At 42.1% G+C, this 25,253-nt stretch overlaps 1 protein-coding gene across 15 annotated transcripts in view; it reads left to right on the top strand.

Moving 5' to 3' along the window:
* The window catches only part of CADPS (calcium dependent secretion activator), a 544,177-nt gene that overhangs the window by 320,948 nt on the left and 197,976 nt on the right, over nucleotides 1–25,253 (top strand). For all 15 annotated transcript variants that reach the window (XM_053299036.1, XM_053299049.1, XM_053299045.1 and 12 more), the window contains 2 exons: nucleotides 727–939; nucleotides 18,780–18,916. In XM_053299036.1, the coding sequence (XP_053155011.1) occupies nucleotides 727–939; nucleotides 18,780–18,916 (350 nt within the window). The remainder of the gene's footprint in view (nucleotides 1–726; nucleotides 940–18,779; nucleotides 18,917–25,253) is intronic.

Genomic DNA, 25,253 nt, shown 5'->3' with positions numbered 1-25,253 from the left:
ACGGAGTTCCCACATGAGGTCAAGCCAGCGCATGCAAAAATGATGGCCCCACCCCTAGAATGGCCCCGCCCCAAGACACACACACCCTAACTTGTGTCCTGTATTTGGGCAACAGAGTGTTGGCAACTCTAGGGAAGAACAGTTTGTGGAAATAGATAGGCTAGAGTAATCAGCATGATACTGAGTTAGAAGAAAGGGCTTTTTTCCGCTGTGAAAGGAAATCATAAGCTAACATCTAACATGCTAATTACTGTGATATATCTGAAATGACTCTTCAGTCCTGGCGCACATTTTGTTCTTGGTTAGTTCTCTACAAAACATTTGCCTTCAAAATTGTCAACCTTTTTGACATCCTGGTTTCTTGACATTCTGTGATAAGGGCCCTGCGGCCCAGAATTCCACCTTCTGTACTTGGTGACTTGGTTTCAAAGAGCCGCTTGCATGAGTGGAAGGCACTTCTGCTCTTACACAAGGAAAATCACAGCTTTTCACCAGTTATTCTACCCCAACTGCAGCCTCAAAGCCATATTACATACCACAGCAGAGCATCCTCTGACTGTCAGGAATTGTTTTGCAGAGGACACAAGGACTGCAGGAAGGATCAGGTGGGAAAGCCCTGTTGTACAAGGAAGAATTCCCCTCACCAAAGACCCAAACACTGATGCTGTATAACAAATACTGCTTTCCCAATGGCTGTTGCTGCTGTTGTTTTCTGTTTTCCTTTAGGTTTGGAGGGTGGCAGAGCATTTTTCAATGCAGTGAAAGAAGGAGACACGGTGATTTTTGCAAGTGATGATGAGCAGGATCGTATCCTGTGGGTCCAGGCCATGTACCGAGCCACTGGTCAGTCTCACAAACCTGTGCCACCCACTCAAGTTCAGAAGCTTAATGCAAAAGGAGGAAATGTGCCCCAGCTAGATGCCCCAATCTCTCAATTTTGTAAGTAAAACTTGCTCTCATAAAGTCAGCCATCTTTGCCCAAGAGGGTGCTTGTGCATAGGTATTGTGTGCAGTGGGGGAAACATCAGTCTTTTTCAAAATACCATTTTTCTTGGGTTTACTTTTACATCTGAGGATTCTGAATGATATGTGCAGTCAACTGAGAAAAGAATCCAGTTGGGAAGTTTTCAGAATTAAATTTAAAATGCAATATTTGATGGGAATTGTCTCAGAGGAGATATTTCAGAAGGATGCAGGATCTTCTGTACTGGGATCTTACATAAATCACGTGCATATCTACACACCGCTTCTCCTCTTCACCTCTTAAAGATTGTTGTTTTAATCCGGGGTCAGCAGAGGTTCACACTACTGACTTGCTCCGGGGTCAGCAGAGGTTCGCACTACTGACTTGCTCCAGGAAAAGAGGAGTTGAGGGAAGTTATACACCTAGGTGTCCTCACTATTATAGAATAAGCAAATATATGGAAATATGTAAACCCAGCCACCTGAAGGTACACCTTCCACACCCTCAAAGCTAACTGTAGATCACAGAACTTGAATAAAGAATACACTTACATCTTTACATGGGCCTTAGTCTCATTTCTTTCTTCTCTCCTCCCCTCAGAGCAAGATGGCCCCTGGACACTGTGTGGTGGCAGCAGTTGGGGGAGGGAGGGGCTGCTTCAACTGGAACAAAGGAGCTGGATGGTGGCAGCTCCCCAGCCTGTCTCTAGGTTGACAGGGAGGCAGGTCTCACAATCAGTGAGACCTGCTTTGTCTGGGTTTGTGGGGAGAGCGGGCTAAGCTCGCTCTCCCCGCAGACAATCGGGAAGCCCTGCCTGGGTGGCCGGTTCAGCTGCCCACACGACTGCCAGCTCCGTGACGGAGCTGGCGGGGGCTGGGGAGTTCGAGGGCCACGCAGCCCCCGGAAGCTCCAGTATGCTCTGCGTGAGTGCTCAGGGCATACTGGAGAGACCCCCAAGCCAGGAGGCCGCTTTTAAGCCTCCTGGTTGGGGGTCTCCTTGTGAGTAGCTGCGGTGCAGAGCCACGCCACGGCTACTCATGATCCCAAAAACCCGGTTTGCGGAGCCCTCGTTCCACAAACCCAGTTTAAGGGGCGTGCTACTTGAGTGGGTTACCCACTCAGGAACCACCAGGCTCGCAGCCGAGCCCGGTGGTTCACACTATTCACATTCGTGTGAATAGTGTCAGGGAGTGTCAGCAGTGGGTTTGGTGCCAGCTGAGGGAAGTGGCATAGTCAGGAACTGAAATTTTGCATTTATATACCGCTTTTCAGGCAAACCTTCCAAAGCAGTGTAACAAAAAACTTGAATAAAGAACAAAGGGCGGGGTTAACTGCTGGGGGGTGGGGTTCATCTGAAAAGTGTTATATAAAGACTAGATAAATAAAATAAATCTCCCAGAGACATGCTCTCAAGATGGCACTTAGTTGGCTGGTGGCTTCTGACAGAATAAACAGGAAAGGATGCTAAAGCCACAGCGCACACTCAGAAGAGTGTTTAAGTTTGTAAGGGCAGCTCAGCATGCTACAGGTGTGTCCTACTTGGGGAATCCTCACAATCGCAGGGGTGTGGGAGACTCAAGGATACAGGGTGGAGAGTAGGGCTATTTAATCATTTGGCTGACATACTGCAAAACCTTCCATCTGTCTTTTGATGGAAACGAGTGTAGAGTTGTGCAAGATTGCATGACGGACAGCCATTATTTCAGTGGCCAACCATCACACAACTGTGTTCATGCAATTCTTGTGTTGGTACAAGAGCATTCTCACCAACTGTGCACACATTTGTTGAATGGAATGTTGCACAGTATGTCAGCCAGTGGGAGGCTGAGGCCAAAGAAGAGAGGCAAGATACAGCTGGTCCCTCACACAATGAGCAGCCACAGGAATGTGCCTAACAGAAGGAGGACTTGGGTGCTGGAAAACCACCTCCATTCCACTATTGAGACCTCAACAATACCTCAGCATATGTTAAGAGTTGGAGGAGAGAGTCACAAGGATGACATTATATGCATTGCTTTGATGGTTGTCTTCTTCTACTAATGTTTCATTAAAAAGAGAGGGAGCTGATTAAATTCCCAAGACCCAACATAAATGTTTAGGGCTTTCTCAATCTCATGTAAAGATCTGGATTGGGGAGTAATGCACATGAGTCCTTGCAGATACTATAATTCATGTGCCTCCCTCTCCCCACTTTAAGTATAATATCTGCATAGGGCTATAATCACTTCATGAAGAATCAACCTCAATTTGTGTAGTTTGTGTAGGTAATGAGCCTATGATGAGCTGCTTCACTCTTCAGTCTTCTCATCAAACCCTGACCAGCATAGACATCAGAAAAATTGCTATAAGAATTGGGATTAAAGAGTGAAAGTGGATTATTTCAGTGGAAGATTCTGCCAGGTTGAAATGATCATGTGCATCAGCTTTCTGCCCATTTGAGAGACAAAGGCTAAGGCAAATTTGGAATATCTCAGGATTTTATTTTCCGAGACTTCCAGTATTTATCTCAGGAGGCCCAAGTTCTTAGACATCTCACAACTGGTAATGTCTATACCCCTCCTTTGCCACAGCATATCTCTATGGGGATGTATAAGAATAAAGAATTATTAGAGTTGTCTGTCTTTTTCACATGCTTGCATAGTCTGGACTCTTACTCTGTCTTCATGATTGCCCACAAAGCTTGGTTTTCATTTCAGAATGAGTGAAAACATGGCATGATGCAGATTTGTTGAAGGTAGTTCATTTCATGTTTTCCCTTCTGTTGCCCGTCTACATTACCCAAGGACAACTGTCATTGATTTAAGTGACATTTGGACTGATTGACTGATTGAAATGCTGCAGCATTGGGCCTTATAATGGCATGTGCATCCTAACTCCCCCTCCTTTAGGCACACACACATACAGAGAAAATATGAGGACCAGACAATTTTCATGATTTAAATTATATGACACCTATATGATGTAGGTCAGGTAAGTAGCGTCATACATTTCCTGAATTGCTTGTACTAGAACACGACGGAGCAGTTTGGTGGCCACACCTAGCTCTGTGAATGGGTGGTTGATCCAAGAGTGGACCACAGGGATATTTTTCATTTGTGTAATCCAATATCCTTCCCAAAAACTGCAATATTCCCATCTCTGGTATTCCATGTGCTCTGTCTTTACTTGGCTGGACAGCCCAAAATCTTTAAACTTGCAATTTTACTCTTCATTCCATCTCATTCTTAACTGAGTCCCAAGTTGATGAAGCTAGGATGTGGCACATACAAATCCCTCCATGATTAGAGCTTGGAGCTTTTCTAGTGATTCCGAGATATCTCCCTCTCCTCCTTTTGCTTCTCGTAATCCCTTTCTCTGTGACTGTCTTGGGACAGTGATGCACCTACCCTCAGAAACCACCACATATCTTGAGTGGAAAAGTTTAACAGTGGGAAATCCAGACTAGCGACAGCACCAAATTGCTCCACTGCTTTTGAGATGGACAAAGCATATCACAGAATGCGGCTTCTTTCCCAGTCTATCCCCTTCTTTCAGCCCTGTATTTCTTTCTAACTCCATGTTGAGCAACTTTTCAAGGCGAAAAGGGAAAGACAGAAGCATGTCAGGGGGCATGTGCACACATTATGCATTACCTCTTAGTGGCTGAACCATGTGTTAACTTAACTCTAATGTGCCCAGTGATCAGAGTCTCTAGATTCTGCCAAAGGTAACACTGAAGCTCTATCTCTAGCAAATCCTTTCACATAGGTGGGCATCTGATGGCACTTTGTGGGAAAGAATAATAAGCTGCACTGTGGGCTTCCTTGGTGAGTGACTTCCTTGGTAAGCTTTCGTCTCACTTGCCACTTAATTCCTCAATTTCTGGACAACAAAAATGGAAGCAGCAGCTGTTTCCCAGCAGCAAACAGGACATCCAAATTGGGATCCCATTCATGAAGCCTGTCTCCAAAGAAATGTTACATGTTCTGATTTAGCAAATGGGGTTGCTGAGTGGACTGGAGGCATTCCTTTCTGCATTCCTTTTTGTTCCTTTTCTGTTCCTTTTCTGTTGCTCAGAGAGTGGCAGAAATGGAAAGAAAACTGCACCTGGAAGATTGCTACAGCAACATGTTGTGAAGGTTGCAGAGTACAGAACTTTTATTTAAGCCCTGACCAAGAGCAAGCTGCTCTAAGTTAACTTGTATGACTAGGTAGCTCTAAATAGCAGCAAACCTACCACTAGAGGTTGCTAGAGGTAATCCATAATCTGGTCAGTGAAAAACCACCAAGAGGTAAATGTGTACAATTTGTCATATAATCTTCAGATGAAGTGCAGTTACCCAGGAATGGAAGAAACTAAGCTAAACTCTGGGGGTAAGTTTTGGAAAAGCATAATATGTGCACAGGCCTTTCGCCTGAACCCATGCATCTCTGCTGCTTTTTTGTGCTCACCAAAACACCAGTGAGCTCCGGCTGTGAAGGTTCATGCTTTCTTAATGCCTGCATATTCGCATCTATCTATATCAGAATGCCAAGCTCCCTTTAAATATATTAATGGGCAATGACATGTGTTCAGGTAGAGATATAAGCACCAGAAGTGAGTCCTTGTTATGCACACATGATGATGTCTGTCGGGTATTACAGGACAAACAACTTGTTAAATTCCCATATAAAACAAATATTGCATTTTAAATAGGGGTGGGTTTTTTGTTTTTTTTTTGTTCTTGTTCATCTGCAGAAAGGTAAGGATTGTTGTGAAATGCTTTTATTCTTGTGCATTTAGCTTGCATATCCTTTTTGTTTTCCTTGTTCACAGTAGCGCAGAGCTCTTGGTGCAAGAAAGAAAGTACACATAAGAAGCGCTTTTCATTAGTTTAACATTTTTGTTGATACTTTCATGGATGACATAAACTGCCTAAAGATGGCAGAACTGTTTTGTGTTACCATTCGGGGGTGGTGGTGGGGGAACACACTCCAGTCTTATGATGAAGCTGTCTGTTAAACAGAAACTTGAGAACAACACATTTTACAGTTGGGAAACTTGGGAATAATACTGAATTCATTTGGTTCCCACCTAATTTGATATAGCAAATGTAAACTTAATGTAACGCTCAACTTCCCATTTGATAACTGGATTCCAACTTTGAATGAAACAGATAGCTCTTTTGTTAAAAGGTGGAGTGTGTTTTACATACATTTTAAATGCAGAAAACAATAGATCCTGCTATTCATCAGTATTATAAAGTACTACAATCATTTTTTTCTGGGTGACTGGTATTTTGTTTTTGTTTTTTGTCCCTCCTCTGCCCCCCACCCCCGACAAATGAAATAATCTAGAAGTTTCTGAATATAATTGGTTTCAGTAAAAGGAAAAAAAAATCCTAAATCCATTGCTCTTTACTGCTAAAATGATGTACAACACCCTTGGGCAATATATTAAGTTTCACAAAATGGCCAGTTGTCTGGGGATATCAATTTTTGTCCATTCTGTTTTATTACTGGTACACTAGCCAAAATGCATACAAACACATGCACACATAATCACACAGACAACACACTACTTTCATTTTTATTTTTAAATGTTCTTTTAAACATGAAAGATTGTTCAGTAATTGTTTCACATCACTTGTGATTTTTTTTTCTATTTCATTTTGTTTTAGTTGTAATATCTGTTCTATTTAATGATGTTAACCACATCACGTGCAAAAGATTTGGCTGTTCTTTTTGAGAAGTTGTGATTCTTTGTTTTACCCATTATGTATTTTTATATATATTTATATGGCTAGGTCTGTTGAGCTTCATAATAAATTTTCAGCTGTTAAGTGTTGTTGTTTGTTCTTATTCTTTTATATTTTTCTTTCTGTTTAATTTTCTTATTTTTGTTTCATTCTTTGCTTGAACCCAAGTACTCTAGCTGCTAGGTTAGAACTCCTGTCTGCTTTCCTGAGCCTTGTTGCTAGTCTTTATGTTATTCTGGTTTGTTCCTTCTTACCCTGCTAACTTCTAGCTGGACTCAAGGGTAAGTGCTTCCCTGTAGCTAGCACAGCTCAGATAATCAGAGTCGATTATCTGACATATGCAATGTGCTTTTTTCCCCTCCTCTTAAATCTTTTTCATGTTTAGATTTTGTAGTAAAATTTTCCATATTATTTTCCTGAATTTAGGTTCGAAATGTAAGTTTCCATACTGAAATTAGGATGCATGTGGTGTTTGCATAATTGCCTTCTCTCCCTGGCTTTCATATTGGCATCAACTGATCCTCTTAGTAAAAGCCAACCATTAACATTTCCTTTTTTGTCATCCCAAGGTTGTAAATATGAATTAACATCACAATGAGACTGTAACTATTACTTTTTTCTTTCTTTCATGGAAATGACATCTAGTTTGACTGCTTTAATGCCTGACAACAGATCATTCTGCACTTTGCCAATCTACCGTTCTTTTGGTTTTTTACCCCATTCCAATGATTAGCATGGTGTAGTGCACCAGCAGAATGGTGTTAATCCTGCACACTTCCAAGAATAGAAAGGTAGGGTAGTCAGCCTGATGAGAGAAGGTGCAGTATATTAAAGGGGGAATGAACAACAATAAATAAAAATAATTAACAATTTTCTATGAGTGCAAGTAGGAATTTTTACTGGCTAACAGCTTCCAAATTTCTACAAGGCAAAAATGGGTTTTGGGATGGTGATCATTTTGGCAGGTTTTAAAAATATATATCTGTAACATTTACAATTATATACCACATAGGAAAAAGAAAAAATAGGTTAGTCCCAAGAGGGTTTCTTCCTTTATCTCATTCTTACCTCCCTCTCTCTGCCACCGCCACTACTACTACTACTACTACTACCACCACTACCTCCTCCTCCTCCACCACCACCAAGATAATCCATTAAAAATGAATGTTTAGCATGTGATCTCAGATATAACTTTTATAGCAAAGCAATGCGTTTTTTAAAAAAATGTTTGAAAATCTAAAGCTCTTAAATCATCTATTGTTTCCTTTTTCCTAGTAGCATATTGGGTTTTAAGACAAACAGTTTTCCCCTCCATGTTAATTTTTAAAGAACGATATGCTGTACTAATTCTTTATTCGTGTTTAAAAAGCTGTTCCTCAAACACATGGTGAGTGCACCTTTACTTAAGAGGGAATTGGAGCTACTACTGGTCACGAGAGCTGGCAAATATGTATCTGGAGTATTCTGAATGCAGTAATGAGATGGAGCAGGTGGATTCATACCTCCTGACCATGAGAAAATACTCCTTTTTTTTTCCTTTTTCCTTTCTTTCTTTTCTTCCATAAGCATACCCTGGATACCAGGCAGAATTTCTTCACCACTTCTAGCAAATACTTTTTTAAAAATTCTTTTTTAAAATTTTGTTCAATTTTTATATTTTATGTATTTATTTATTTATGTATTTATTTATTTATTTTAAGTTGGTGGGGGAGGACTGAAGAGGATCTGATTTGCAATAGAATATAGTTTTGGTAGAAAATCTGGATTTTGCTTCTTTTTAAAAAAAAAGAAAGAAAAAGAAAGACTGAATGAATTCTGGTCTGACAGCATTATATGTATCTTGCATTAGAATGCATTGCTGATTTAGCTTTTTTTTTTCCCTTAAAAAATGTTTGTGCTTTTAGTTGCTTCAGTCTATATTTATCTCTCATGAGAACACTGCTATGTTTTCTTGTATTGTCAACTTGCAGATGCTACATTACAGGAATGCAGTATTAAAATACAAAATCAATTTTCACATATTTTTGCATGAACTTTAAATATACTGTAAATCACTGTTTGGGATATTTAACAGCAATGCAATTTTTTAAATTTAAAAAATCCCCCCAATTAGTTAATTCAAAACATTTCAAAATGTGGCAAAATACACACTTTTTTCTTTCCTAAAATCTATTTATGTAGTGGATCACTTAGCTTATTCAGATAGCTATTGAAATATCACCCACTAAACACTATTCTAATTTCACTTTAGCATATATTTAGTGGTTTACAGTCAAATACATTATTGAAGCGAAAGCTTTCGAACAAAGTTAAAGAATATGCTTGTTTATGCCAACGCTTCTAAAGCAATATAAAGCATGGTCAACTTTACAAAAAGTAACTGAAATAATGCCAATGCAAGATCAGTATTGTATGAAACTTTACTCAAGTGAGTAGTCTTATACTATCTGATCGCTGGCTTCAGACCAAAGGCAAGATTATGGCACTCTTCAGTAGCAAAGGAGATAACAATGTTCTTACAGTTGGATTTGGTACCAAATGTTCAGAATTGTGTTTTCTGCTGCTGAGGATTCCCCCCTACCCCCAAAGTGTGTAGTCTGCTTGTCCTCCTTAGACTTTTCTGTGTTGTTTTGTTAACAAATAGTTACTTCCAGTATATCTGTGTTCAGTTTTAATCTATGATTACATGAAGAAACACAGCAGTTCTTCAAAGCATGCAGTCAACTGTGTGTACAAGACTTGGTGTAGCCTGCAGTCCTTTTTGCCCTCTCATCCACTGTTGTGCAAAGCTAAAGAAGAGTTAAGAGCAGTGAAAAAACTTGCCATGCTAGCCTGACTATGCCAATAAAGAATCTTCTAGAAATATCTGTAAATGAATAGCTGCCATCAATCATTGTCATTCCTTTATTTCATGTCTACTGATGAGGTTGACTAGTGTCATTGTTTGTTACTGTCCAAACCATAACTTCATCCTTGTAACGTCAAGCAGATATGACAAGCACACATTTTCCAGATGAATAAAATACAAAGTCACCTTTTAATTTACAATTGGATGGTTGGTGGTAGTTGGTTGGTTTGTTTTTTAAATAAACAAATCTGTTCTAAAAATGTACTCGGATGCTCATTTGCCTTATGAGCTAAAACAAAGCTACTTATTTTCCTTGTAAAATAAATAAAGCAGGATTTCAAATTCTTACAAACAAATGACTATTCATAGCCTCTTATAACATAAATATTCGGGGGAATTTTGTAACCATTTATAAGGTGCCCTCAGAATGTGTCTAAACACTTGGTGTAGCAACAAGAGATTAGGAAGAAAAATAAATAGTAAAACAAAGACATTAGATGTTTCCAGAGCCGCTCTTACCCCTGGACTTTGGGGATGAAATCCAGGGCCTCCACAGCTCCCCCCCCCCAAAATCCTCTTTAGTCTATCCTGGGTGGTATGGTCACGCGGCAGAGCATGATGATACTTAATTTTAAGGGGCGGGGGCCTCCAGAGGCCTTTAGGTTCAGGCTCCAAAATTACATAGGTGCACTCTGGATGTTTCTGTCTACTTTGGCCAGGAGTCTCCACAATAAAAATGGCCCTTTTCCTTCATAGCACAAGTGGGGGAGATTTCTTAATTTTTAAAGCCTCATATGCAAGGCTTCAAGCAACTTCAAATTCAAGAATGGATATGAAACATCACTAATGATAGTAAAGGTTTATATCAGTTAGTTAACCTAAACATTGTCAGGATCCATGAAGGCCTGTATATGTGTACCCCAAGGGGCTGCCAGTTTCCCCCTTCCCCCTGGCCCTGGCAGTCTTCATGCTTAATAGAATATCATTCAACTCCACTGTAGAGGGTCCCTAGACCTTCTGTAGCTCTTCAGGGGACCCAGGAAGGCTGTGGTTAGCAGGAGGTGACTGAAAAGCCCACTGTGAATCTTAGCCAGTAGTTTTTAAAAAATAACGTTTTGATGCAAACAAAAAGGAGGATTCTATTTTATAAAGGCCATTATTCTATAAAAGACTGCAACCAAAATTTGCAAAGGATCCATTTGTTATGCCAGTCTCCCATTACTGGCATTTCCCCTTTGAATGACCTTGGCCTACAGCACTGTTTTGAATGAATCTTAGGTGTGTTGTTGAATACTTTCACACAAACACCTTGGAAAGAAATTGTATATTACTATAGAAGTATAGATAGATTGGTACTGTTGTTGATATCTCAGGGTTTCAGAAGAACCAAGATGTTTGACTGTGACCAACACCTGATTGGTCATCTTTGACTGTGGCCAATTTGTATATTTTGGGACTGGCATAAAACTACTTAATTCTGTTTGATAATTGATGAAAATATTTTTCAGGCTATACAGAATATTTATATTTTAATACAGCTGGCAGGAATTGCATTGAAACCATTGGCTCCATATGTAATTTAAATTCAAGCAGGAGGGAAAGTGCAGGGGACAATAGAGTTATATAATGTGCTTTGCTTTTCCTAGATAGAGAAATGTGTTAGTGCACTGATGTCTATATTTCTGCCCCAGCCAAATCAACACTTGCTAAAAATGGAAACCAATCAAAAACCTTAAAACAGCTTGCTGGTACATTTATTGTATTTTTTTAAATAGTATTGCCAACACAAAATGTTAATTAACATTTTACCTTCCATAGGAACATAAGAAGCTGCCTTCTACAGAGTCAGACCATTTGTCCATCTCACTCAGTATTGTCTACACAGACTGGCAGCGGCTTATCCAAGGTTGCAGGCAGGAGTTTCTCTCATCCCTATCTTGGAGATGCCAAGGAGGGAACATGGAACCTTCTGCATGCAAGCATGCAGGTGCTCTTCCCAAAGTGGCCCCATCACCTAAGGGGAATTACTTAGAGTGCTCACATGTACTCTCCCATTCAAATGCAAACCAGAATGGGCCCTGCTTAGCAAAGGGGACAAATCATGCTTGCTACCACAAGACTAGCTTTCCCCCCATATTTGGGGGGAATTGATGCTAGGTATTTCAAAGAGCTAAAATGTAGTTAGGAAGCATAACATTTTAAGTTATGATGTGGTATGTAACTTGCACCACAGTCATCTTCCAACTTGAACCATGCTTGATTTTTGTGGAAGCTCTCTTGTGAGGATTCTAGTCTCCGTTTCTTTGTACTCAGAGCTAAGAGGTTACTGCTGTCTTGCCTATACCTACTGATCATTATTTGAATATATTGTGTAAGAACTATGGGTTGGTTCAGATGTGGCAAGCAACTACAGAAGAACTGCCGGTTCCCAGCAGGTGTGTGCTCCTGCTACTGCCACGGCTTATGTGTCGTCGGAAGCCCGAAAGGTCAGATAGAGAATATTTAGTACCCAAATCTGCCCAACATTCTCTGCCAAATTCCACATGTAGTTTAGACATGTTGGGCAAATGAAGGGCAGACATTGGTACCCAACATTCTCTACCTGACAATTCCACTTTCAGATAACTTGTGTAGATCAGGAACTGGTGGTTCTTCCATGCTTACTTACTGCCGTTACATCTGAACCCACCCTATATCAGGATCTACAGGGGCTAGCAAGGGACCCATGCTAATTGTAATATATCATAATAATCATTCTAAGCCTTGTGCCAAGGATCTTCTTGCATGGAGAAGGTCCTAGGTTCAGTCTCTGGAATCTTGAGGTAGAGCTGGGAAGAATCTCAGTCTCTCACCTGGGAGGGCCGGTGCCACTCAACATAGACCACATTGACCAATGGTTTGGCTCAGTATAAAGCAGCTTCATTGTAGGTACAGCCAGGTACAGGAGTGGACTCTGGGCCCAGGGCACACTTCCAAAGAGGCACCATTTATGTACACCCATGCCTGCACATGGGGATTGCATACATCATCATCATCATCACCACCACCACCACCACCATCATAGTTAGATCTTTAGTCCTTTGACCATAATAGCAAAACACAGGAAAAAAAGAACACAAACATTAGGGTGGATATTGTATACATGGCTGCTCTCATTTGTATTATCATAACACCTCCAAAAAAAACCCCACCCTACTATTCACAACCTCTATGTATTCTCAAGATGGTCTTATATGTGTAAACCACCTTCATAACTTTAAAGTGATAGAGAGGATTTTAAAACATAGGCGCTAGGTAAAAGATTGCACTGCAGGTTGTTAGATTTCCAGGAGGCTGCACACACCTTATGCATTGTACAGAGACTTAGTCGCTGCTCTTCCATGCCATCGTGAGATTACTTCTTTTCACATTGTGGTAGTCAGATCATTGTGGATATCTACATAGAGATTTGTCTTGTCAATGAGCCCAACACATATTGTACGGTTGCCTGTTGTCAGAAATATGAACACTAAGCCTGGGCATGGAGAGGCTTTTGAGAACTGGTTCCAAAACTGTACAGTTTCATAGTGAGGAAGAAAGTATGACAGAAGCTGTTCATGCAAGCAATCCTACCCAGGCTTGTGCAGCCCTATGGGGGTAGGGCTGCTCGTGTGAAGCGTCAGGATCATGGCCGATTCCCACACTGCCCCACTGGGTAGCCTGAGGCTTTTCCCCAGGTAGAAGGGCTCTTCTCCCTGGGGTCCCGGTCATGTGTGTGTACTCCGTCTTCAGGCAACCTGAGCATGCACAGAGCTGGGTGGCAAGAGAGCCCAACTGAGAGGGAATCCCTCAATGTGCCACGATCTCAGAGTGGTGCATTGTGAAATGCCGGAGGACTTCCTCCTTTGGCTTCTGACGCTGTCATTCACTGTGGCTTCCAGCTGTGTGCCACAACAATCGACGGAGCCCTGAGATACTAAGGAGATCATGTGCAGGGAGGCAAATAGGACCTTACCTCCCCACAAGTCCTCCCTGGCTCCCAGAATTAAGGTCGGGTGGACAAACTTCTAGTGTAATAAAACAGCATGCCGCCAAGAAATACTGTTTTTGGAAGGGAGCACTATGGACTAGGGATGTGCTCGTATCACTTTGGCGCCTTTTTGGAGAGGCACCAAAATGATTCAGCCGCCTGCAACCCAAACATTTTGGTGCAGGATGAGGGGTACTTTTTAAAGGAGGCTGCAGGTCTCACCTGCTCCCATGTTGATTCACGGCCGCCCGGCGCCACCCCATTGCTGTGCTGTCGTTCTTTAAATCGAACTTGAAAGTAGCAGCTGTGCTGCTGTCCCCTTTAAACGGCCGCACTGTGCCGATGGGGTGCAATGAGACGCATGCACTGACACCATTTGTGTGGTAATGTTGCACGAGAGCAGCTCATTGGCGTGGCACAGCATTTTAAAGAGGACAGCAACACGGATGCTGCTTTACTGAGCTAGATGGACCGATAGTCTGACTCAGTGAAGCTCTTATCACGATCAGTGAGAAGAGCTTCTTCCGGGTCTGGGGGGAGAGCTGGCTTAGCCCACTTTCCCCACAGATGATGAAAAGGGAGCCCTGGGCAGCCAGATCGGCCGCCCACATGACTGCCGGCTCCGTCACGGAGCTGGCAGGGGCTGTGGAGATCGGGGGCCGTGCAGCCCCCAGAAGTTCCAGGATGACCCGTGCGAGTGCATGGGGCATCCTGAAGAGACCCCCTGTGCCACGGCGACACACGAGAAAAAAAATTAGGTTGAAGGGGAGGGGGAATTAAGCAGGCTAGCAGCCTTGGGAGCACCAGGCTGTCCTGCGAGCCCAATGGTTCCCGCAGTCCCTGGAAAGCGGGCTAAGCTCCCTTAGCCCGCTTTCCAGGGATCGTGGGAATAGCCTCAGTATATGGCAGCTTCCTATGTTCCTATTCAGTTCCCCCACCTAAAGTGGTATATTGTAGATTTACTGCATGCCATGCCATCTGTCTAGACCAAACTTCACATCTAAAATCCTAGCACAAAACAAAAGTGGCATCCAGCAGAAGTGGCACTGTTTTGCTGGCTGGCCTCTTTTGCCACTGCAATGCTGTGCAAACACCAGTGTTTCCTCTCACACTTTCTCTCCCCTGCTGGAGAAGGCCACCAATGGGGGTAAGAAGGCAGCGTCTAGGCCAGTGAGGTGGGGCAGAGCAGAGTGGGGCCAGTGAAGGGACAGCTGCCAGCACAAAAAGCCCATATGCAGCAGCAGTGGATGTAAGGCAGGGTGGGAGCAGACAGGTGGGTGACACCTGTGGCAGAGAGCAAGATGCCCAAGATGCCCCCTTATGGCTATCGCCATGGCCACTGCCCTGAAAGAGCCACCCATAAGAACAGCCCTGCTGGATCAGGCCCAAGGCCCATCTAGTCCAGTATCCTGTTTCACACAGTGGCCCACCAGATGCCATTGAGAAGCCCACAGGCAGAAGGTGAGGGCATGCCCTCCCTCTTGCTGTTACTCCCCTGGAGTAAGTCCCCTTCCTAAAGATGCCTAGCATGGAATTGGCCTTTTTCACCGCTGCCGCTAGAGGCAAAATAAGGAAGCCAGAGTAAACTGACCATAAGGGGCTCTTATTTACAATGTGGGTAGAATCTTGACATCACATGAATCAAGTGTTATGTCTTGTGCTTTCCTGTGTTTTATCCTGGAGGGAAAACATGATCGAATACAGGTACTTTGGGCACACTGTCAAGACTAGGTTGGAATTACGGGCAGGCAGCATGCTCATGGAAACACAGAAGGAGCCTGAGGTGGGATGACAAACTGCTTCAGAAAGAGTTATTTGTTAGGTACTATCAAGATGATGTGTCTGTCCATCCTATGGCTGTTTCCTTCCTCAGAGAAGGCTTGTCTGAGAAACCAAAATTGTTCCAGCTGTGTCTCATTCTAGGTATAGCAAGAAGGGATGGGGAGTGAATTCATATGCACATCCATTGCAAGCCCAGTGCTTTATCTTTGCCAAAGCAGGGTGTTCTTCATCATGTGAAGAGCGCCCTTCAGAGATACAGTGGTACACATGGTGGCTCTCTATAGATGTTATAATGGACATGTATAGATTAGGACCTGTCACTGCAAATCTATCCCCCCATGCCCATTCATTCAAATTCTGAAAGGAGCTAATGTGTTAGTAAAACATGGATTGATCCTATTAAGACCAATTTCTACTGCAAAAAAAGTGGTCCTATTACTTCATCCATACTCAAAACCAAGCTTATTACCGCTTCACCCTATGTGTGGTAGTAAAAGGTCTTGTGGACACTTTCTTTTATTTAAAAAAAAGTCATACAGAAGCTCATTTAATTTTAATACCTATTCAACAATTAAAAGGAAAGCATAACTCTGAGACCCAACACTTGATTCTTGTAATGTCAAAATTCGACCCACATTGTGAATAAGCCAGAGTCAGTTTACTCTGGCTTCCTTATTAAAGCATCAGGATTGACTAGGCACCATGGCTCATAATTGAAAAAGTCAAAATATCTGAGCAAAACTGGCAAATGAAGGCCTCCAGCCAATTTGTCAGGTTGCAGTCTACTTGAGGAAATTTGAAAGCTACAGTCTGACTATTTAAATCATAAGAAAGCTTGATACAGCCTGTTAAAACTGTGAAGCTATTTTATTCTGAGTGCTAGATGTTGAAGTTGGAGGAGGGGAGGTAGAAAAACCTTTAGTGTTGTATTCATATTAATCAAATCGATCTTGGCCCAGAGGGACAGAATGGGGATGGGACATAATCTGTCAAAATAGATAGAAACCAGCTGATCAGTGTGGTGATAGTGTCCTGCAATTTGAAACCTATGGTTAGGGTGTTTGAGATCTTGTGCTTGAAGAGGGAGTCAATGTACAGCCTAATCCTGTTAAACAGGGGCATCTCAATGGAAGGCAGTTTAGCTTTCTGGTCATATGTGTTTCTCCCTAAGCATTTGGGAAGTTTCTCCCTAAGCATTTGGGAAGTTTCTCCCTAAGCATTTGGGAAGTCCCGTCCCCCACCCCCCGACACACACACAGAGAGACAGACAGAGATTTTACTGAATTACCCCTTGCCAAATCTAATAACTCTTTTTTCTTTCCTCAAAAACATATTTCCACCCTAAAAAAACTGATATCCTCTCCCCCCACCCAAGAATTTAAGTGAGGAGTTGTTCTTCAAGTTTCCCTTCTTTCACTACTGCTGTGGGGACTAGTAACATTTACAATCAAGTATTTTGCATAATTCATATATGGATACCCCACACCTCTGACCTCAAAAACATATTAAATTATGTTAACTACATCAAAAATTGTCTAGAACTATATTTTTAATGCTAGTTATTGAGATGACATGGCAGATGTGCAGCTGAAAATTAACCCATAGTAGGTTGCTAAAAGAGAAATGGTGAAACACTCTTTGGACAAAATATGCTTGTGTTGAACAAAACGTGTAATAACAGAGCACATACTGTCAGTAGGCTGTAGTCCTATGGACTCATGCTTAGAGTAAGTCCCACTGAACTCAGTGGGGCTTGCTTCCAAGTAAACATACATTGAATCTGCCTAAGTCGTAGTTCAAAAGATGCAGAATCAATAAATTTAATATCTTGCTTGCTGAATTTAAAGTTTCTTGCAATTAATTGAGATCTTTCATGTTTTACATTTTGCAGGGATAGCCTTTTAGAAATCCAGCATCTGTTAGATAGATAGTTAACAACAGAAGATTGGTTAATTGGTCTAATTGGTGTTACTGTTTTAATTAGTTGTTGTGAGCTGCCTTGAAGATCTGTGTAGGTGGAAAGGCGGGATACAAATGTTTCAACTTGATCAATCAATAAATATAAAGGTTGCTTTTTAAACGATGGAGAGAGAATCCTCCTATTCCTTAATATGTGACCAAGGCATTCACACAGCAATTGTAAATAGGTGCAGTGCTTCCTATTTAAGAGACCTTTAGCAGAAATCGCCGATCTATAAGCACAGCTCCCACTGCCAGTTTTTGCATCTATACTTGTTATTTCTTGTGCTTTTGAAACAAGAATCACAATCACTCTTAGGAAACACTAGGTCTTCATTTAAGTGTGTTATTGTGCCCTTCTTATTTTCTAATTCCTTTAAGACTCTAGGAAGCTGTAAACAAGGTGGGGATTTAAATCCTGCTTTATTTGCTAAGGATTTGAGTGAGACATCATGTAGCAGAAAACTGAGTCAATGGGGGAAAGTATTTGAGTGGAAAGTACATTTTAATTCAGTGGCTCTGCAGAATACAAAACACTCTGTTTGGGGACTAGGGAGTATGTCTTTTGTTGTGATGCCCCCACACTGTGCTTGCTTCCTGCAATTTAAGTATATTTTCTAATCATTCATGTGGGCCATAATTAGTTTAGCCTCAAGGACCTCCTGCCAAAAGACATCACCTTAAAAATGAAGAGAAAGTAAACTGAAGAAATTAAAGTCACAGTACTGTGCCCACTTATTTGGGAGCAAGTCCCATTGAGTTAAGTGAGACTTTCTTCTGAATAAGCATGCTGCAACTTATCCCCACAACCGGCCACAGAAGGTAAATCAGAAGTTGAACCCTGAGACAATGTTATTTGTCTGTTGCAACTGTTAGTAATATCCACAAATGACAGCTGCACCTTCATCTAATGTGTGAACGATGTTTCAAGGAACATTCTTTTTGTTCTTTTTGCTTCTTTTTTGGGGGGGGGGAATTAAAATCTACTGTAAATAAACAAAAAGAAAAATGCAGACCAATCACTGCAGTTTGAGCAGAAAAGTATTATGGATGGTATTGGGTCCCCTCCAAAAATCTAAATGGGTGCATGCTAAGTCAAATATAGTATATTTAAGAAAATATAATGAACCATATCTCCTTAGAATGGCAGAATCTATTACAATTAATTAGAAATAAATAGGAGCTGGCTGACTCCTTGCAATTTTTCCTTTTTTTAAAGTGGGGAAATATTACTGTTCAGAACAGAATAAGTGCACTCTAGTGATTAAGAGGTGAGATGCTGATTCTAATATCTTTGGCCTAAAGGCAATAAGGCAAACAATAAGTGTTGCAAGTTGACAATGGAAGCTGAAGATTTGGTAGAGTCGTAGGAGCCTGAAATTCAGCTGGAAGCTAGGGAATGACTTAGTTCTCATGCTTCATGGTGTCTATTTGATGCATCTAATGCAATGCAACATGTTTCTCTAAATTGTGTCTTTCTCTATATGTATAAATGAACAGATGCAGATAGAGCTCAAAAGCATGGCATGGATGAATTTATCTCTTCCAATCCCTGTAACTTTGACCACGCTGCACTCTTTGAGATGCTTCAGCGCCTCACTTTGGACCACAGACTTAATGATTCCTATTCTTGTCTGGCAAGTATATTCTTTGGTCTATGTGATATATATGCTGGGCACCAAAGTCTGATCTGGTGAAAGTGTGTGCCTTGCCACTGCCATAAGTGGAAGTACTGCCTGCTTACTCCAGGTCTGAATTTGGCCCCAAGAGATCTTGTATTGCAGAAACATTCTGTGTTGGTTACTGTCTTTCCTAGCAACTCTGCACAGCACAGAGATTTGTTTCTTTTATATACAGTGTTAGCATACATGGTTTATAGTGATAACAATATAATCACACAAACAGCAGCAGTGACATTCATATTAATGTGCATCATTGCCTCACATATCCCGACCAGTACTCTCAGGGGAATTCCACGGTGAATGAATTTGGCCACTGATAATATGTTTATCATGAAAGATTCTACAGAGCCCTCAAATTCCAGTCTGGTGAATGTGAAGATATCAAAAATTGAGTCTAATCCTCCAGTTGTGACTTGCTTAATTCTTTGTCAGTTAGAACCACTAACATACATCTCATTGAAGTAAATGCTATACTTCGTTTGTTCTAATGATGGCTGAATTATAGTTCTGATACTGCATTGATCCTTTATCTGATTGTATTGGGTTTTTGTTTTTTTTTTTGTTTTGTTTTGTTTGGTTTTTTGGTTAAAATTCTTTTGAATCTCTAAAATTTTGAGAAGTTGTTGAATACCAGAGTCTGAATGTTGGCCATTGAGTTGGTCTTGTGGTAGCAAGCATGACTTGTCCCCTTAGCTAAGCAGGGTCTGCCCTGGTTGCATATGAATGGGAGACTAGAAGTGTGAGCACTGCAAGATATTCCCCTCAGGGGATGGAGCCGCTCTGGGAAGAGCATCTAGGTTCCAAGTTCCCTCCCTGGCAGCATCTCCAAGATAGGGCTGAGAGAGATTCCTGCCTGCAACCTTGGAGAAGCCACTGCAAGTCTGGGTAGACAATACTGAGCTGGATAGACCAAAGGTCTGACTCAGTATATGGCAGCTTCCTATGAAATGTCCATCATTTATAGTTTTTAAAATGCTAAATTTAAACAAATTAGTGGAAATGCATTTTTTGTGCGTGTTTGAGATAATACTAGATAACTCTCTAGGGATATGTGAAACGTTTCAGGTACAAAATGTTTGTACTCGAAACGGGCCATTTAGGGTGTTTTGTAGACAAAACAAAATGCCCATTTTCCAAATCCAAAATTTTTGTACACAAAACAAAACGTCCCTGTTTCGGCTACAAAACATTTTATTGTTTCGGACATCCATTTTGTGGCGATCTCTGAGCCAGTCTCCATTTTGTGTTTGACAGCATGCCTCCCGAAGGGAGGGGGTCTGAGCAGGAGGAGAGAGGAGGGGGGAGACATTGGCAGCAGCTGTAAAGGGTAGACAATTACAGGGAATAAAGAGGGGTGTTGGCCCTGTAATTGGGGACGGGCGATGCATAGCCTGTGAGGCATATCAGGGGCCAGCCGGGGCTGAGAGGCTGGTTGGTGGCAAGTGTCAGGGGCATCCGGAGAGGGGCAGACACAAGGAGCTAGCAGCCTGAGACAGAGGAGGCACAGAGTGATGCTCAACCCCCTCTCCACACCTGCTCTGAGACTGGGCCCAGTAAGCCCAACCAGGCTTGGTAAAGGGGACAGGGATGTGTAGCCAGCCAAAGACATTAAAACAAACACCATTTAAAAGCAAACAAGTTAAAAACAATATAAAAACAAATCTAAAACAATTCAGAGCCATTTAAAGCCAGTTTAAAACAATTTAAAAACCTTGGAAGGCCAAGCCAAACAAATAGGTCTTTAGGGCTCTCCTGAAGGCCAGCAACAAGCCCAGACTACGGATATCTGCTGGGAGTGCATTCCATATACCAGGAGCAGCTATAGAGAAGGCCCAGCTCCGAATCTCTACCAAGTCTACTTATACAGACTGTTTTGCATCAATAACCTTCACAAACGTGAAATTGTCAGCAATGACAATCTACAGAATATTCATGCTAATATAATGGCCTTTACTAGGAAGTAATTACACAACAGACACATTAAATGTAGTGATTGTCATATAGTGCAGCTGCATTCCACAGGCATTGTCAGCCCTACAAGAGCTGGTATGTGCTCATGTCTGCTGTTGCGCAAACACCGGAATTACATGACCCGCACTTGTGCAATGGCATGCCCATTGGAAATCATGGCTGTACCACTGAACAACTACAGTCACAGAATCCTGGCATTCATGTGCTCTTGGGCAACTGTGTGCTGCTGTTACAAGTATTCAGCAGCTCCCACCATGTTGACAACGCTGTGGGACACTGAAAGCTTCTACCCTCACTGAATGTAATAACAGTCTATAATGGAGACTGTTCACCTTGAGTGTATGTTAGTTTTTCAGAATTGTCTACAAGTGAAAATGAAAGTAACTTGTTGACCGCAGCCAAAGCAGCAGGAAGACCCTTCCAAATTCATCAGAGCTGCAATATGTAAACCAGATACACTTACTCTAATTACTCACTCAGAAGGGGCCCGAACAAGGATCAAGAATATCAAGAGAAAGAGATTGGAAGAGCAGGTAGTACGCAGGGGAAACATTTATAAAACTATTCCACTACTTAAGATTGCATTTGAAAAGTGTGGGCAGCTGGTTAACTTGTGCGTTCTACATACATGTTTGGGCTTAAACTACTAGTCAAAAGACAGGAGATATAGAACTACAGTCCAATAAAATTTGCATTGGAAAATCTGGATGGATGTGATTGCTCATGCTCAGGGTTAACTGTTTGATATTGTGATTAGGAAAAATTGCCTCCCCACCAACCAGACAAGTGAAGTAGATTTGTTTCAGTTTCTTAACCTTTCATTGGAGCATTAAGTTTTGCTGCCTTTCTTTAACAATCTGTAATTGTATGTTCTGCAAGCAGTTTAATGCAGTTCATTTTTTCTTTGGTCTGCATTGCATAGACGGATCTGATGGAATCTAATGGGGCTAACCTGGTTGCGGGTGGGCCATGGTAGGCAGACATGCAAGCGCATCCACAAAACTACTCGCTATGTAAATGTATTATTAGCACATTGACCTGCACACACCTATGTTAATCAACTGAGTCACATCAGTGGCCCAAACAGAATACAAATCATGGGTAGGTTCACATGACCACTGGCCAGTCTGTAAGTGGGGGAAATGTCGGTAAAATGCAAGTACGCAAGAGTGCACACTCCCAACAGGCATGTGATATCTGGACCCACCCAAGTAAAGTTCCCATGCTAAGTTCTCAACATTCACCAGACATTCTCTGCCCAACTTCAAAAATAGACCCTTTCCATGTGTACTACTGCCTGCCAAGCATCCCCCATCTTATACTTGTGCATTTTTATTTATTTATTTATTTATTTATTTATTTATTTATTTATTTATTTATTTATTTATTTATTTATTTGCCTCAGGGCAGAGCTTTGCATTTGTCTTTGTTGGATTTCATTCTGTTAGCTTCTGCCCCATTTTCCATTCTGTCAGGGAGACTCTTAATTTTGGCTTCCAGTTCTGTGACATCTGCAAATCTGATGAGGATTCCCTCCACTTCTCCTCTTAAGTCATTAATTAAAATGTTCAGGCATCCTGGGCCCAGGACAGAGCCCTGCAGCATCTCAATCCAAGCCTCCTTCTGGTGGATGTGGAACCATTGATGGCTCTTTGAAATCAGTTTCCCGACCAGTTGTGAATCAGATGTAGGTTGAGGTCAAAGCTCTTTGAGTTTAGTATAAATACATCTCCCCTCCCTCTCAGCTGCCGATTGTGCCTCTGTAGACTCTTACTGTTCTTATGACAGTTCTTGTTCACCACAATATTTCCATAAGGCATCTGAAGAAGACTGAGATATGCTCTAAGAAGCAGCATCCTTGCTCTTTCTTGAGCCCATGCTGCGGAGCTTCACTTAATTTCTCGCAGTCAGTCTGAGACAAAATTCTGTATGAAATCAAAGAAACTGACTCATCAAAGACAAGACAGAGGTGACACTTCTTGGCAGGGAGAAGCATTTGGGAAAAGAAGCAGAGGTGTTGTTGGCACCGTTTACTGAAGCTGCCTGCCACAGTTGTCATAGCCAGGGGCAGCTCTGCAGTTCATCTCTGCAACTGGTCTTATAGAACAGGGACGTGCTGTCCATCATTGCAGTGGTTCCCATCTTATACAGCTGTGATTGTATCACAGTGCCTTTCCTTTTTACAACCGATGATGTAACATATTCTGCTGTACAACCCTAAACCCCATTCACCACCACTCTACCCCATTTTTGAGAGCAGGAGATTGTTTTAGTTGACATAAAAGAAAAAGGCAACATTTTGATGAAAATTCATATGCAGAAGTTCTTAAGGTTTTGCATAAAAATGTAGTAGCATTGAAAACTGGGGGAAATGCAGACTTTATGGAACCTTCAAACTGCATGAATCCAACTACTTCACATTTTTTAAAAAGGAGAAGTCAGAAATCTAACTGTTCATCAGGAGATGCTGAAAACTGGTTTCAGGGTGGTGTGTGATTATTGTTTCAGCAATGTCATGCCAAGATTTTAATTCTTAATTTTTTTTATTTGAGCTTTTATTAATTTCAAAATTTAAATATTAATATAAATAACATTGGGCTGAAATCAATGAAAGAGACCACACAAATGTATTTGGGTAAAATGGGCACAGGCAAATGCCTGGCCTGAATTTATTAACAATCATAATAATGGTAACACAAAGGCATCAAGTGGAATAAGGATAGCTGGAAGGCAGATAAGGAGGTCATCATGTCTAGCTGGCATTGGCTCATGGGAGCCCAGTTGTACCAGGGTGCAACTGAGCTACCCAGATCCAAAGACAGTTAAACAAGATATAGGAGCACCCCAGCCCTATGGCTTGTGGACTGACTCTTCTGTATAACCAAATCTACTGCTACTATGAATATTTGTATACCGCTTTTCAACAAAAGTTCTCAAGGCTTAACTTCAGCTTATACATTAAACTGGTTTTCTTTCACCCTGCCTTTGATAACTTAAATACAGAGGCATCAGTTTTATGCCTCTTATGCAATCCTGCCTTCCAGCTCCCTATGCCACAGACTGGTGCATCAACTTGTGCCTCTCCTGCCACCAAGACACCCATAAAGGATGATAGAAATACTCAACAGGTGATGTACACCTGACTGCTGCCTTCTTGAGACAAGCAGATTCAATCTTTTCCTAAGAGCTCCAGACAGGGAAAATACTGCAAAGCCTTGCACCACCTCTCCAAGCTACAATCCTGGCCAACACACTGTTAACTTTCTTACGTGCATGGTTCACAGGATTGATGTCCCTCACTCCTGGCCAGCATAGGCAAGGAAGCATTTCATCCAAACAACAATAGCTTTGGGGAATAAGTCCAAGATCCTGCTCAAGTCACTTGCCTACCATGGTGATGAGCTCCAAAGTGGCAATGTGTACCATATCATTCTCCTCTAAATGAATAGCCAACATGTCGAATGCACCTCCCTGATATGCCAGTTTGGCCAGGCCAGTGGTAGCTCCACCAGGGTGCCCTTTTCCTGCCTGATCATCTTTTGAAAATAGAATGCATAGTTGTAGACCAGAGGCCATGAAGACCACATCGTCCTGACACAACACCCTGCATGAAAAATCAAATTTGGACCAAGAGAATGAGGCGATTCTCACAACCATCCAAAACCGGGCTAAGAGAGCTCAGCCCAGTTTCAGCTGGTCATGTGCTGCAACAGGAGCAGTGTGGCTCCTGGCAGCAAGCCCGCTTAAATGTCCCCCCTTAAACGAGGTTAGCCGTGTGTGCACTCCGCTAACCCCATTTTTCTGGTTGTGTGTCTGCCACAGCTGCTTGCAGCCATGGCGGGCACACTCAGGGAGGGGGAGGGGTACCCCAGGAATGCACTGCACACTCACACAATACATTGCTGGGGCTCTGGGGGCAGGTCACCACATGGCGGTGCTTCCCTTCGTCCAGTCCCCAGAGCTGCCGGGCGAGGCATGGGCAGATGGCAGGAGAGCCACTGCTCACCTGTGCCACCAATCTGCCAGAGCAAAGAACCCCCTCAGATTGTCTGTGGGGAAGAGAAGGGAAGGTAAGCCCTCCTTCCCCGCAGTTAACCCTAGCAGCTCTTCTCACTGATCGTGAGGAGAGCTTCAATAACTTGCTAATCCTTAGCACCCTGAAGAAAAGAAGTAAATAAGCTGTTCTTTATAGGGTGGTCTCATATGCACTAGTGCAGATCAGAGGCGGAGCCACCAATATTTTAGCCAAAGCTGCAGGGATTAAGGGCCATCTTCTCTCTGACTGATTAACCTGCTCCCTAGCCCAGCCCTGCACCACTCT

The sequence above is a fragment of the Hemicordylus capensis genome, chromosome 2, assembly GCF_027244095.1.
Source record: "Hemicordylus capensis ecotype Gifberg chromosome 2, rHemCap1.1.pri, whole genome shotgun sequence".
Taxonomy (NCBI): domain Eukaryota; kingdom Metazoa; phylum Chordata; class Lepidosauria; order Squamata; family Cordylidae; genus Hemicordylus; species Hemicordylus capensis.
Note: the sequence above shows the minus strand (reverse complement) of the source record. Positions and strands in the feature narration are given on the sequence as shown.